We start from the raw sequence: 12,646 nt of genomic DNA on the forward strand, positions 1-12,646 counted from the left end.
TCTTGCCTCTCTTCTTTCTACAAATAACAGGAAGTGTTTTCTCAGTCACTAAAAACGCAACATTCTTTGTTTGAAAAAATAAATAAATAAAAAATAAAATCATAAAAAAAAATGAGACGTCAAATGAGACAAGCATCCAAAAAGTTACACATTGCTTTTGAAGTTTTAGACTGTGGAGACTCTGGGGGGACACAGTGTGCTCCATCTCACTCATGCATGGTACTACTCACAGCTAGAGAGGCCATGATACCACATTTTCTTTTAAGATACCCATACAGACACTGAAGCACTGGCCAATTTCTTCAGAAAAACATTAAACCTCAAAACAGACTTTTTAATTCATGCACATCACTTCAGATGAGCATTGGACAGGAGGCCATTATGCTCCAACTAATCAATGCTCTACTACTCCAAATGCACAGTGAACATCATCAAACTACACAATGTGACTGTTTCAGATTAGATTTTTTACAGGACTGGATTAGGCCTGGGTGATATGTAAAAATAACTAGCATGATTTTTTCTAATATGAGCTTTGTGAGCTGCTTCTGGTGCAGATTTGTGGCGACTTTGTGCTAATAGCTTTAGACTGAAAGTGATTTACAAAGCCATGCGCACATCCTTTACATATTAAAAAAACAAGGCGTTTTCCGTCGTTATAGCGGAGTAACTCTAGAGTTCAGCTATAGACACCTTTGGAAAAAGATATATTTTCGCAACTGAACCACTGGGACACTTCAGCTGTTCAGAAAATACTGTATTTTTTACTCTAACCTACTGTAGCCTAATGGCTTCTGAAGGCCCCATAATAATCCAATGTTTTAATAGTAAAAGTGAATAATCACAGCGTTCCTCGTAATACTAAAAAAACAATATAAACTAAAAAGCTTAACTAAAACTATTACTTTTCAGAAAATAAAAACACAACTAAAACTATTAATGTGCCTTTAAAACAAAACAAAACTGAACTAAAATCAAAAGCTCAAATGAAAAACTAAATAAAAATAAAAACTAATGAAAATTTCACTACAATAACAACTCTGGTCAGCATTTTTCAGTTTCATGCACTCAAGCTAAACTTAGTTAAAGAGCCAGCCACCTGCACACTTCTTAAACGAACACGAATACCAACAGTTCTCTCTCTGCTCCCTTTCTCAACATTGTGATCATCACCTTTACTCAACTTTTTCAATCACTGACAAGATCATCACGAAGGCCTAGATTGGAACAGATCCATTTTTTTTTAACCTCAGATATCCAACCCAACATTTTCTGCTGATTTCGGCATCAATATGATACTACGTGTGGGTATCGGCTATCTCTACCTGCAGCCTTGCTTAAAACGCACAAATATACACACAGCGAGAGAGACATGATGCCCTAAGGATGCTGGTGCAGAAGAGGCCACCAGGCATGAATGTGTTTTTTATTGCAACCTTCTGATTCCAGTTTAGCTCATTTGATCACTTGCTACCAATTATATCGTTAGGTGGAGGAATGTGAGGTGCAGGCAGGGCGGCAAAACTAGCAGACAGACGTGTGACTCTGTCCCATTAAAAATACCACATAGCCTGAGGGGATTCGGGGGAAGAGAGGGTCAAGGCAAGGAACTGCTGAGAAGCCAGTCGCACACTACTGCACACAGTCTATGCCAGGAGTAATTCTTGGAACAATTCTAATAATACTGTCTCCCTTCGATACTTTAATTGAAAAAAAAAGAAACAGATATAGTAAGGCAATGAGTCACAATCAATTTATATCTTAATCTGCATGGTCGACAAAAATCCTGGGTAAAACAAAAATGCAGGTAAAGTGCAAAGGATTGTTTTTCTTTCCACCAAGTACACACAATAACTTCTTTACCAAATTCAAATCACAATATACAATCTCTGCTTATAAACAAATAGATTTAAAAAATTTTCTGCTTGCCAACACAAAAAGTCATTTCATTTGAAAGTTCATAACCTGCACTTTCAACAGAATTTCTCCATTTGTTTCAATGAGTTACAAGAAATAATTCACATCTAATTACACCAGGCTCTGTTACCATTGGCAATAACTGCAACTTCTAAAGGTTAATAAGAGACTAAAGCAGGTGAAAGAGGACTGTATGAATCATTGCTTGCTGATGGTGGGAAAGGTATTATTATGGCCCTGTGATGTTGATGGGGTGAATGTCTCTTAAATAGCATGTGTGAATAGCAGAGAGCGTGCACTGATCTTACTAGTGACGGGCGTGGCGTTGTTGGGGGTATCCGCCCTCAGGTACTGCGTGGTCTGGGTAGAGGGCTGGGACAGACCCTGAGAGCTCCCACTGTCACTCACACTGAAAAAGAGGAGAGGGATGTAGTGAGGCAACCTGCTTATTTCTATAACCAAATGTAAGTCATATTTGGCTATAGAGTCAAATATAGCTGCATAAAAGTCTGTGGACAACTTGTTAAAAATTCTGGCACTGGATTGAGGAAAAATCAAAACAAACTCAATAATGAAACTGTATTGTTGGCTAATGGAACTGTTCTGTAGCAAGGGGTAATGTTTATTTTTACATGTAATGTGGCACACATCTTCACGCCTAATGAGTTTTTGGGGGACTTCTGAGCCATGCTAACTTAGACAAGCCTTTCATTGGATGTAGGTGTCTGACAATGCTGACGAGTGCACACAGCTCTCTACCTTTAAGCTCCTCCTTCACAAAACATTGGATTGGTTTAGAAACTTCATGCTCAGTTGGTTTCGCGTCTTAATAAGTCTATGTTTCCACCCAAAATTTCTCATATTTTTCCCCCCAGACGTTCTTGTTATGAGATCATGTTGGGCCCCGCGAGAAAAGAAATTTTAAAGCTACAGAAGTTTCCATAATTTTCCTTCGTTTCATTTTTCTGCTGCCCTCAGATCCTGAATAGCTACTTTAACCAGCTGTGACCCCCAGCCCTTCAGAAAACTAAAGTGGTGTATAATTGTCCTAATTAAAGCCGTTAGCCTTGCACTCCAGAGGTTAAATATGGAGGCCCCTAAGGAATGAGAAAAGACTCTCAGTGGAGTCTCAACCTGCTTTCTGAAAGCCACTGAACCCAATCTTGCAGTAATGTCATTTACTCAATATCAGAAGCACCAAAGAGCTTCTTTCTCCTTTGTCCTACATCCTTGTTGGCTGGAGCACACACCAACAATACTGCCATTAAGAGTGAAGTGTGAACGCGTCCTGGTTCTAAGAATGATTGTAAAAGCAGTTGGGGATTCAAAAGCTGCTCTGTCCTGGGGCTTATGGATGACAACCAAGCAGATCTGATCTAACACACACAGAAATAAGATGAGCCTAACCTAATCAATTCAATTCCATGACACTGAATAACTCAATTGTATTCCAGTATTGCATTAAACGATGTTCCGCAGAATAAAACTTATTTGGGTCAGGCATCAACAAAAGAGGAAAATAAAATAATTTGTTGACTCAAATCAACAAACCTGAGCTATGCAAATCAAGCTTGCACTAAACTCATTAATGCTGTGCAAAAGCCCCGCAACAGCCTCTCTCCTTATGAACCTTGGCACGGCAGTCTGAACATGCTGGCATGTAGTCAACCACCTTAAAACACCCCAAACTAAGAGTGAGCGATATAGCAAAAATACAATACCATGATACTTCATGAAATTTTCACAATACACACATTTTTTGACATCTGATAAGTTGGAATGGAACAAAACCACAAGTGGTGCCACATTTAAAGATTTTTGCGAGAACAATGATTTTTATTCATTGTTCCACATACTGCTCTCTTTTCTAAAGAAAACTGCAGTTGGTCAAGTACTGATGATATGCTCAGAAAAGCATACTGTGACAATTTAGCACGATAATGATAAATATGTCATCATATTGCCTAGCCTTTGACTTCCAGATGTCAGTACTGCCCTTACAAACAGAGCCATACTCTTTCCTGTTGAGGAAATCCACTTTAGCCAGTTTCTTTTAGCAAACCAAATAAACACACAGAGAGAATCGACTTCCTTCTTCCTTCATATTCGATATTTAACCACTAAAGACTTTCCTCAGTCCTTCAGCCAAACACTACAACTAGATGACAAAGACCAAAACACACCTGTCATCCACCTCTACTCTCTTCATGCTGTGCAGGTGCAACACAGCGAGGATGATGGCCACAAGGAAGATGACGGCACAACACACCCCTACACTGATGTAGAACACTCTTGTAGATGTTGTAGGGGCGTTCACACTGTCTACTGAGGGCAAAACAAAGCACAGGGGACAAAGAGACAGAGAGAGAAAGACACGTTAAGACTTGTGGTTTAAAAATTAGGTATTGGAAAAAGTATCATTCAGGTATTGGCATCAGTATTGGCAGCTCAACCCTACAACTTTTTTTTTTGCAGTTTTGCAACAATGCATTCTTTGTGACATAATTTTATACATTTGTGCATCCATCTTGAGTTACTTTTTCAGATATGTATTTTTTTGGACTATGACAATAGTCATAAATAAATAAATAAATAAAAATATATGCTCAGCTAAGTAAACTCAGAAAATGGAGAATACTCACAATCTGGCTTGGTCCTGTTGGGGAATGGAGGGATTTTGGGAGGGTCTGGCTGCTCGATTCCTGGTTAAAAATAAAGTATTAAAAGGCAAGTTCAGGCAAAAGTGGTAAGTTTCTCTGAGCAGTAGCCAAAGATTAAGAGATAGGACACAACGACAATGCAGACAAGCAAGAACATGAACCATGTCAAACTGTATACAAGGCTTAAAAAAAAGAGACAAAACTAAGCAACAGAACAAAGTTGTGAGCACAAACTATCCAAAACTACTACAACTACAATTTTGCTGCAAAGAAATACAGCTGTTTAACTGGGACAGGATTCTTTTCAGCAAAAAAAGACACTATCGGGGAAAACCCACACACACACAAGCCCTATTTTACCATGAGGGAAAGGAAATAAGGACATATACAAACACTTTTTCTTCCCAGGCAGCTAATTTAGCTCATGTGCTTTAAATAAGCCAAGCATAAATTTATTGGGCATTTCCTCTAGGGAAGCATATGACAGGGAGACTGTGTAATTATCTTCAGTGTGTCAGTTTCAGACTGCCTCAGGGAGCGAGCTGTGCCAACTGCACAATACTCACAGCTCTCATTACAGAGGGAGAGGGAAAGCGTGGAGATGGGTTTGGATAATGGAGATAGTAAAGCACGCATCAGGAGAGTATGCACGCACGAGCACACACATACACACACAAAGAATCTGTATGACAGAAAACAAAAGGTGCTAAAATGATCACAAACTGAAGTAGTCTTACTTCTATAGCACATTTTCCTGCGTTTGAAGTTGAGCACTGTGAAGTTGTTGGCATGGATAGTCAGATTCAGCTGCACTGTCAGAATGGCCTCTCCATCCACTTTCCCAGAGCAGAAGAGATCCACTCTGAAAACTGGGTACGCAAAGCAGGTACAGTGTGTTGGAGGGAGCAGTAAATGGTACTGTACAAAGAGATATGAATACCAAGACAAACATGCAAAAAAGGATGCACCAATCTAAACGTTTCACTCCCAAAACAGATGTCAATACATACATACAAACATAGGTGTTTTTCAAATTCCAAATATGACACTGCATGAGTGAACTCTACCACAAAGTTTATTCTAATAAGGCAAACTGCATTGATATCACCGTAATGACCACAGCTCTACAGAGATCAGTGTTTTCCATCTACAAACTCTCTGTATCAAGTTTGGAGTGTTAAAGGGGAATTCCACCAAATGTTTTACATTTCTGCATAATTAAGTCATTAAGATGTAAACAAAGTCATAAAGAGTGTTATGATGTGATATCCTCAGAACTGTTCACAGCAGTGGCAATAAGAACCAGATGTCCAAAGCAATGTAATGCTTCTAATAGCTACATCACAGAAAGCTATTACATTGTTTCAAATACGTCGCCTGACACATACATACATACATACATACACACGCACACACACATATACATATATATAGTGCATCTACAAAGACTTTGGTGCCCAGAGGTCTCACAAAATCTGTCCCTGGCAACCCCTGGTTTCAATCATCCACACTGTAAAGAAATTTGGGTGCTAAGTTTCTCTATGATGCATGATTTCACATCAAAACACTTATTCTAAACGGTCTAGAAGTTTTCTTTAAATGACATAGAACGCTAAACTCTGCAGTGCTCTTGCCCTCTGGAACCAGAGATACTCCTGCTCTAGAAAGATTAAGAGAAGGCTTCTGCAGTGACTGCAACATGAGAGCAGGTGTGTAGGTGTTTTTGTGTCTGTCTCACCTGAGCGGGTGCGAGGGATCTCTCCCTGGGCTGAGATGTTGCTCTGCGGCTGGTCCATGGCTGCAGGGTTCTCCACCTGGAAGCCCAACCTGTACTCCACCTGCATATGACATTGAGAGTGGGGAAGGGAAACAGGGTCAGGCTGAGAGGATACACTAACCCAGCATTATTAATGAGATCGCATATCAGCCAGTCAGTTTCTTAGTAACAGTCATTATAAAAATACATCAGTGCATGTCTAGAAAATTTTTAATCCTTTAGAATAAACATAATTCTAGATTGTGGATTCTTAAGAAGAGGCTTCAATTTAAAGGTGAGTGTCACCTATTTAATGTGAAAACCAAGGGGCAATAATTAACACAAAGCTGACAGCCCAGGTGCTGTGGAGAGCTTGTGAACTGCCTGTGGATGTCTTCCAAAAGATTTACTACCCTGGAGAGTTCAAATCCAACACACCTGTCTTTAACAGTCAGACGCCCCTAAAGGCCTTCATTACCTGGATCAATTGTGTTAGATTTAGCATGGAGCTAAACTCTGCAGGGTGGTAGATTATCAGGACCAGGATTGGGCAGCCCTGAGTAATACTAATCAGAAACAACAAACACTCATGCACAATGCACAACACAACCTGGCAGTCTGGTATTCTACATTCTGTGTTTAAGCCACAAGTCAGAAACATGATTATTTTGATTTTCTTGGGCAAGATAACATTTCTATAAATTAAGGTCCAGACAACAATTATTTAAAAATCAGTCACAATTTTGTTCAGGAAAAAAATAATCACAATTACATCCTTGGCCATTCAGCGCTAGTTTTGACTCCTGAGTGACAGCCAACTTGAGGAAAATGAGGGCATCCTCTGTCATTTTATCATCTTTGTTACACAAAGATACCAGAGTAGCCAATTGGTTCAACCAATTTGTATAAGTTGTGAAGCCATCGATACCAAATGAGATTTATGTTAGCACACATAAACAGAACTTGAACTCTGACTACAGTTAGTGACGGATCATGAACTTGCAGAGCTTAATGCATCCAGGAAACCAACTAAATTATCCATGAATAAACATAGCTAAAAAGAGGTTTACATCTTAAACTTCCTTCATCATTACTGCTGTCTAGGTAAGCAAAGATCTTGTGAGACACCTCTGTCTCTGTATCTGACAAACTACAAATGTGGTCTTATTGAGGCATTTGTTGTAAAAAGGAATGAATAAATAAGTAAAATTTTGTTACAAACCAAAAACTGGAATATCTGATATAATAATGCACAGAGCAGCCAGCACTCCTAAAAAAACAGAATGTTAGTCTATGGCCTCCTATGGCCTTGCTTTGTTTGTACGCCATGCAGGGAGCACATCACAGCGCTGTTAGCATTCATATTGTTATAATGCTAACCACGGTGTAGTCATTTCATTTTAGCATAGCTTCATTCCTTTTTACAATCGCTGCCAGCAGGTACACATCCGCTTTAGTTAGGAAGCAGTTAGTACCCAAAATAATCCCAAACTGGACTGTAGTTTTGTTCAGATGAGGTCTGCTGTTTTAGCTAAAATAGACTCACAGTAGATTGTGCTTGGCAAGGCTGCACGCTCTCCCTTAAAGAAAAACTAGCCAAACAACCGAAGAGATAAAGTTAAATATCCTGCACTGGAAATACAAAAACAAACTTTAAGTAATATTCCATTTCAGTTCATGCTGTAGAGAACATTATAGTCTTGGTTTAGCTTCTGTAAACTATCATTTTCATTTTTATTACCCACCTTGCTTTTGGAGTGCCAGGTAAAGTGCAGGCTGTTGGTCTCGCTGGGTACTGGCAGAATGAAAGAGAGAGCATAATTGTTCACCACATCATCTCTCACATAGTACAGCTCAGCGTCCAGACCTGCAGAAACACACAAAAGAGCTTATCAGTACTGACCAAGAGTGGGAGCGAGGAGAAAATGAGAAAACAAGCAACACAAGCACCAATAAAGCTCTTCCTCCTCCATTTCCTTCTTGCAATCCTTTCAGATGAAGATGTAAAATACGGCTTCTGGCAGCCTCCGGCTCCGTGCCCAAGTGAACTGCATTTTACCACAAAAACATCCTATGCACTCATTTACAGACTAATGGATTCTGCAGAGCATGGGAGTACATTGGGGGAAAAAAACCATGGTAACACATTATGGCCACACAAAAACGTTTTCTTACAGCCATAACCCATGTTTGAGTCTCTTACAAATGTTCAGACACCATTCACAAAAGAACAATCCTCATTAAATACCAGAAAAAATAAACCTCGGAACTGACTAAATCATAATGAGAAGATGAGACGGCCGCCAAAGTGTGAGCACATTTCCAACAAGAAGAATATTTGAGGTATGGGATGGGGAAACAGTGGAATGAATACCATAAGTCTAAAATACTTTGAAATGGCCAAGACCTACATCCAATCAATGAACAGAGACCACTTCTCTCTCTCCTCTGTGGTGGCTTTCAGACTCAAGAGAGTGATGGCTCACGCTTTAAAAGTGTTCAGCTCTATACATTATCCCAGTTATCACGCCTATGGAGCGTGAAGAGAAATCCCAGCTATAAGATGTTTATGTTTAAGGTCATCACCCTTCACTATCATCAAACCAGAACAACCTTTCTCTCTGCTAGGCTGGCCTCCATTTTCTAATAACTCAGGCTAAGGACACTAATCTAAACAGGGTCTCAGTCAGGCACATTCCTCAGGCAGATTCAACCCAAAAAGCCTCTCACCCAGCCTGCAACACACACCTGTGCACTACAGAGGGGCTACATTTATCCCCATTAGCAGCCAGAAAGGTAGTGCTGATGGATGTGTGGCTGAGGTTTCAAGGACCAGGCTGATTCCCACACAACTGAGGCACAGGAACATGCGAAGTTGATTGACGGCTGAAATCTCCAGCCATGCCCTGGGGCAGCCCTATCAAGGCTGGGAGTCTCTGGCTCAGGCAAGTGGAGCCGGTCTATCAGCCTGCTAGGAGTCTGCTTTAAAGGAGGGGGAAGAGCGAATGCATTGCCCCCCCTACCCACTCTTAAGATAACAATAAATAGATCAAAGAAATCGGTTTTAGCATTTTTTTGTGTTCTTGTCATTGTTATTAAAATGCTGTCTATGTAGAACACAATACAGCCTACAGTAATAACCTGAGTGTGACAAGTTTGGTGTTTTGGCTCTCTTTTTCAGTACATCAGAAAGAAAGGAAACAATGACTACAAGGTTAAAAGGAAATTCTACCAATTTTCCAAATGTATGCATAACTCAATCAATAACATGTAAACAAAGTCACTCGGGGTGATTGGATATGAAATGCTGTGTTGTAGAGAAACTTTTTTGCAAGAATTTTTGCTACAGTGATAATAGAAACCAGCCATCTGAAGCATTTAATGTCTCAAAGATACCTCACAGAAAGTTCTTACACAAAATGGTTACAAATACATTACCATACATTATCTTACATGTAAAAACTCAAAAGACACGCATTTTCACTGGTTGTTTTGAGTAGCAAATAAAACGGCTATATTTGTGTTGCAGGCACCGTGATTCCTGGTTTGTAAGGTAAGAAATCATGGTAAGAAATCAGGGTTGGACATTTCTCTTCAGTGAACCATTTAACACATCAAACCACTCTGTAAGACTGTTTATATCTCAACAATTTATTTATGCAAGAATTTTCAGAAATTTGTGAAATTCTTCTTTCAAGGTGCAGAACATCTTTATTTCAAGGGAATCTATACTGGGTGAACCATAGAGAAATTGTTTAGTTACCCCTCCTTGTTCATTCTGCACTTTTTAATCCTCCCCCTTCCACAGGAGCATAAGCACTTGGCTAAATTAAAATTCTCTAAAATAAAACTGTTATGACTGCTTTAATTCTGCATCCCACAATGTAATTTAATTTGTGCTCATTTCAGGAGCTTTTTGGCTTCAATCCTGTCTTTGTAGTGTAATGCACCTCTAATAAAAGGTATACTTCAATCTCAGTCACTGGTTCATTTCAAAGCTGTAGCACAGAACTAAAAAAATATTCCTGTCCAGACAGACACTGTCTAACAGAGTGCACAGTGTGTGGATTCAATTTACACGTATTGTTCAGTTATAAGGCTTTTTATCAATTATTCCATATCTACTATTAAAGTAATATGTAGGTTACATGGTTAAGGGAAAAACTGAAGAACTGTATTCTGTACCAACCAATAGATAGATCCTTAGAGTTAAGAGCTTAAAGTCAAGTTTGAAGCTCTTCTATAAAAGCTGTCACATTAATTCCATGTGCCACAAGGGCTCAGAGAGTTGTCCCTATCACTCTCTCTTTAACTGTGTGAGCTCTTCTGCCCAATTAGAACCATTCATAATCATCTGGCTGAAGCATAGTGGTAGCCTGCTGGGTGGAAAGACCACAGGCTAGACCAGGCTGATGAGGCTGTGCCTGATATAAAGGGACGTTCGGCAACTCCAAACCTAATCAGCTGTGTGAACGCTGTGGGACAGACCCTGCCACAACGCGGGAGCCCTCGACAACGACACTGGTGATGAGTCCAGACAGCAGACCTGGCCAGCTTCAGTCTAACTATAAACACAGTGGAAAGAAAAAAATTGCTCAGCTGAAGGAAAGCACTGAGGCGTGAGGAATACCAGGCACACAGCCGCAGATTTGAGCCTGGTGTAATTACCTTCCTCCGGCTCTGATCCGTGTGACTTCTCTGGCCTTGCTTTTGTCCACCCTGCCTTGGTACCACTTAAAACCAGACCGATGGGAAAAGTGAGAGGAAGGAAAGGAGAGGGAAGGATTGGGTGGGTGGGTGGGTGGTTGGTTGTAGGGCATATACTCTAGTTTAATCACTCCTTTCTTACTCTGAATCTCTTGGCTTTGTACACTCTCAACAGCTCTGTACCAAAACAAGATTTTGGGAATTGCAAGTTGACACCAGGCCTTGCTCCACTGTGGTGGACTGGGGAGTGAGTGTGGATGGAGGAGTCAAAGGGGCATGACCCAGTGTTTTTATCACCGAAACCTACTGGTCAACCACAAAAAAAGAATGTATGAAAATGTAGCGGCTAATGAAAGGCTGTGAAATAAAAGGCTGAGAAATGAAAGGCTGGTAGGTTGAGCCACAGCGAGCAGAAAAACAAACTCACCAGTAACGGCTTAGTAAGAGTTTATTATAACACCTCCAGCTTCATTTTACTCCACTATGTTTGTCTGTGGTAAGCATTTCTGTTTTTTATGCAACGAGTAACAACAAGTCGCTTTCAAAGAAGTTGTGGTCAACCGCATAAGCTTAAAAAAAAAAAAAATGCCCTCACTCGTGGTTTCCGCTTGCTCCAACACCAGCCCTTAACTACTGCCATGAGGGGGGTGCCATGTCTTTTTATATGGCTTCAAAACCCCTTTCATGCTTGAATCACTTCCACTGTTCTGAAAAAGCAGACAGGCCAAAAGAGAAAACAAGCCAGGCCAAAGAGAAAATTCCACAAGGCTTTATCTCGGTGGCTCAGAAAAAGCCCTACAGTTCCCTCAGTGGTGTATCTTTCTATCTTATCTTCAAACTGACCGGGCTCAAACCTAGCCCAAGTGGGACAGAGGAGATGGCTTTATAAAAGGCATGGCAGAGGAAGGTAGGAGTGAGGCTTGGCCCAGATTTGAGCTCAGGAAGTAAGTGAGAAAAGTTTGAGTACAGAAACATTTGTCTGTGCTAATGCTGTGATTCCACAGAGTTGCAAAGAGTGGGCAACATTCTCCTTGAGCTGAGGCCTTACCTTACGGCTGATCTGGGTACCGCTGAGATTTATGCAGGTCAGTGCACGTCTCATAACATTAAATGCACAAGGGAGTGCAGAAATAGCTGAATGGAATGCAAATAGGTTAACTGCAAAATCACAATGTCTGATCTCACTGTATGCCTATAAATAGAGACAATAAATTACCATAGCACAGAAAATCTAAATTCCAGTTTACAAATAAATCGAAGAACAAAGAAAAGAAAGGGTGCAAAAAAAATTTGAATTACTATGAATGAAGATGAATAATATCTACACACTGCTGAGCACACACTTTGTTAACCTCATGAACCTGCACGTCACACATGTATCCCAGTTTACAACACTAAAATAAAGTTCAGAATACAGAATTGAAGCTTTGTGTGCTACCTTGTTTCCATCACTGTAAAAAAAAAATAAAAATGGAAAAGACAATCTTGTTGGATGCACCGTGTTCAGATTTGAATCATTATCAATTAAACTTGTGTCGGTGCTTTAGTTAAACAGAATCAGTTCTGTGGAGAGCTGTTATCATGCTATCTAAGCTAATGCTAACAC

At 40.1% G+C, this 12,646-nt stretch overlaps 1 protein-coding gene across 3 annotated transcripts in view; it reads right to left on the reverse strand.

The window, feature by feature from the left end:
- The window catches only part of ryk (receptor like tyrosine kinase), a 62,383-nt gene that overhangs the window by 26,816 nt on the left and 22,921 nt on the right, over nt 1-12,646 (reverse strand). For 2 of the 3 annotated variants that reach the window (XM_036570392.1, XM_036570389.1), the window contains exons 2-7: nt 8,079-8,200; nt 6,316-6,415; nt 5,315-5,446; nt 4,560-4,619; nt 4,101-4,242; nt 2,226-2,326 (exon numbers count right to left, since the gene is read on the reverse strand). In XM_036570392.1, the coding sequence (XP_036426285.1) occupies nt 2,226-2,326; nt 4,101-4,242; nt 4,560-4,619; nt 5,315-5,446; nt 6,316-6,415; nt 8,079-8,200 (657 nt within the window). The remainder of the gene's footprint in view (nt 1-2,225; nt 2,327-4,100; nt 4,243-4,559; nt 4,620-5,314; nt 5,447-6,315; nt 6,416-8,078; nt 8,201-12,646) is intronic. The other variant, XM_036570391.1, reaches the window with a different exon arrangement.

Source organism: Colossoma macropomum, unplaced genomic scaffold (assembly GCF_904425465.1).
Source record: "Colossoma macropomum unplaced genomic scaffold, Colossoma_macropomum, whole genome shotgun sequence".
Lineage (NCBI taxonomy): Eukaryota > Metazoa > Chordata > Actinopteri > Characiformes > Serrasalmidae > Colossoma > Colossoma macropomum.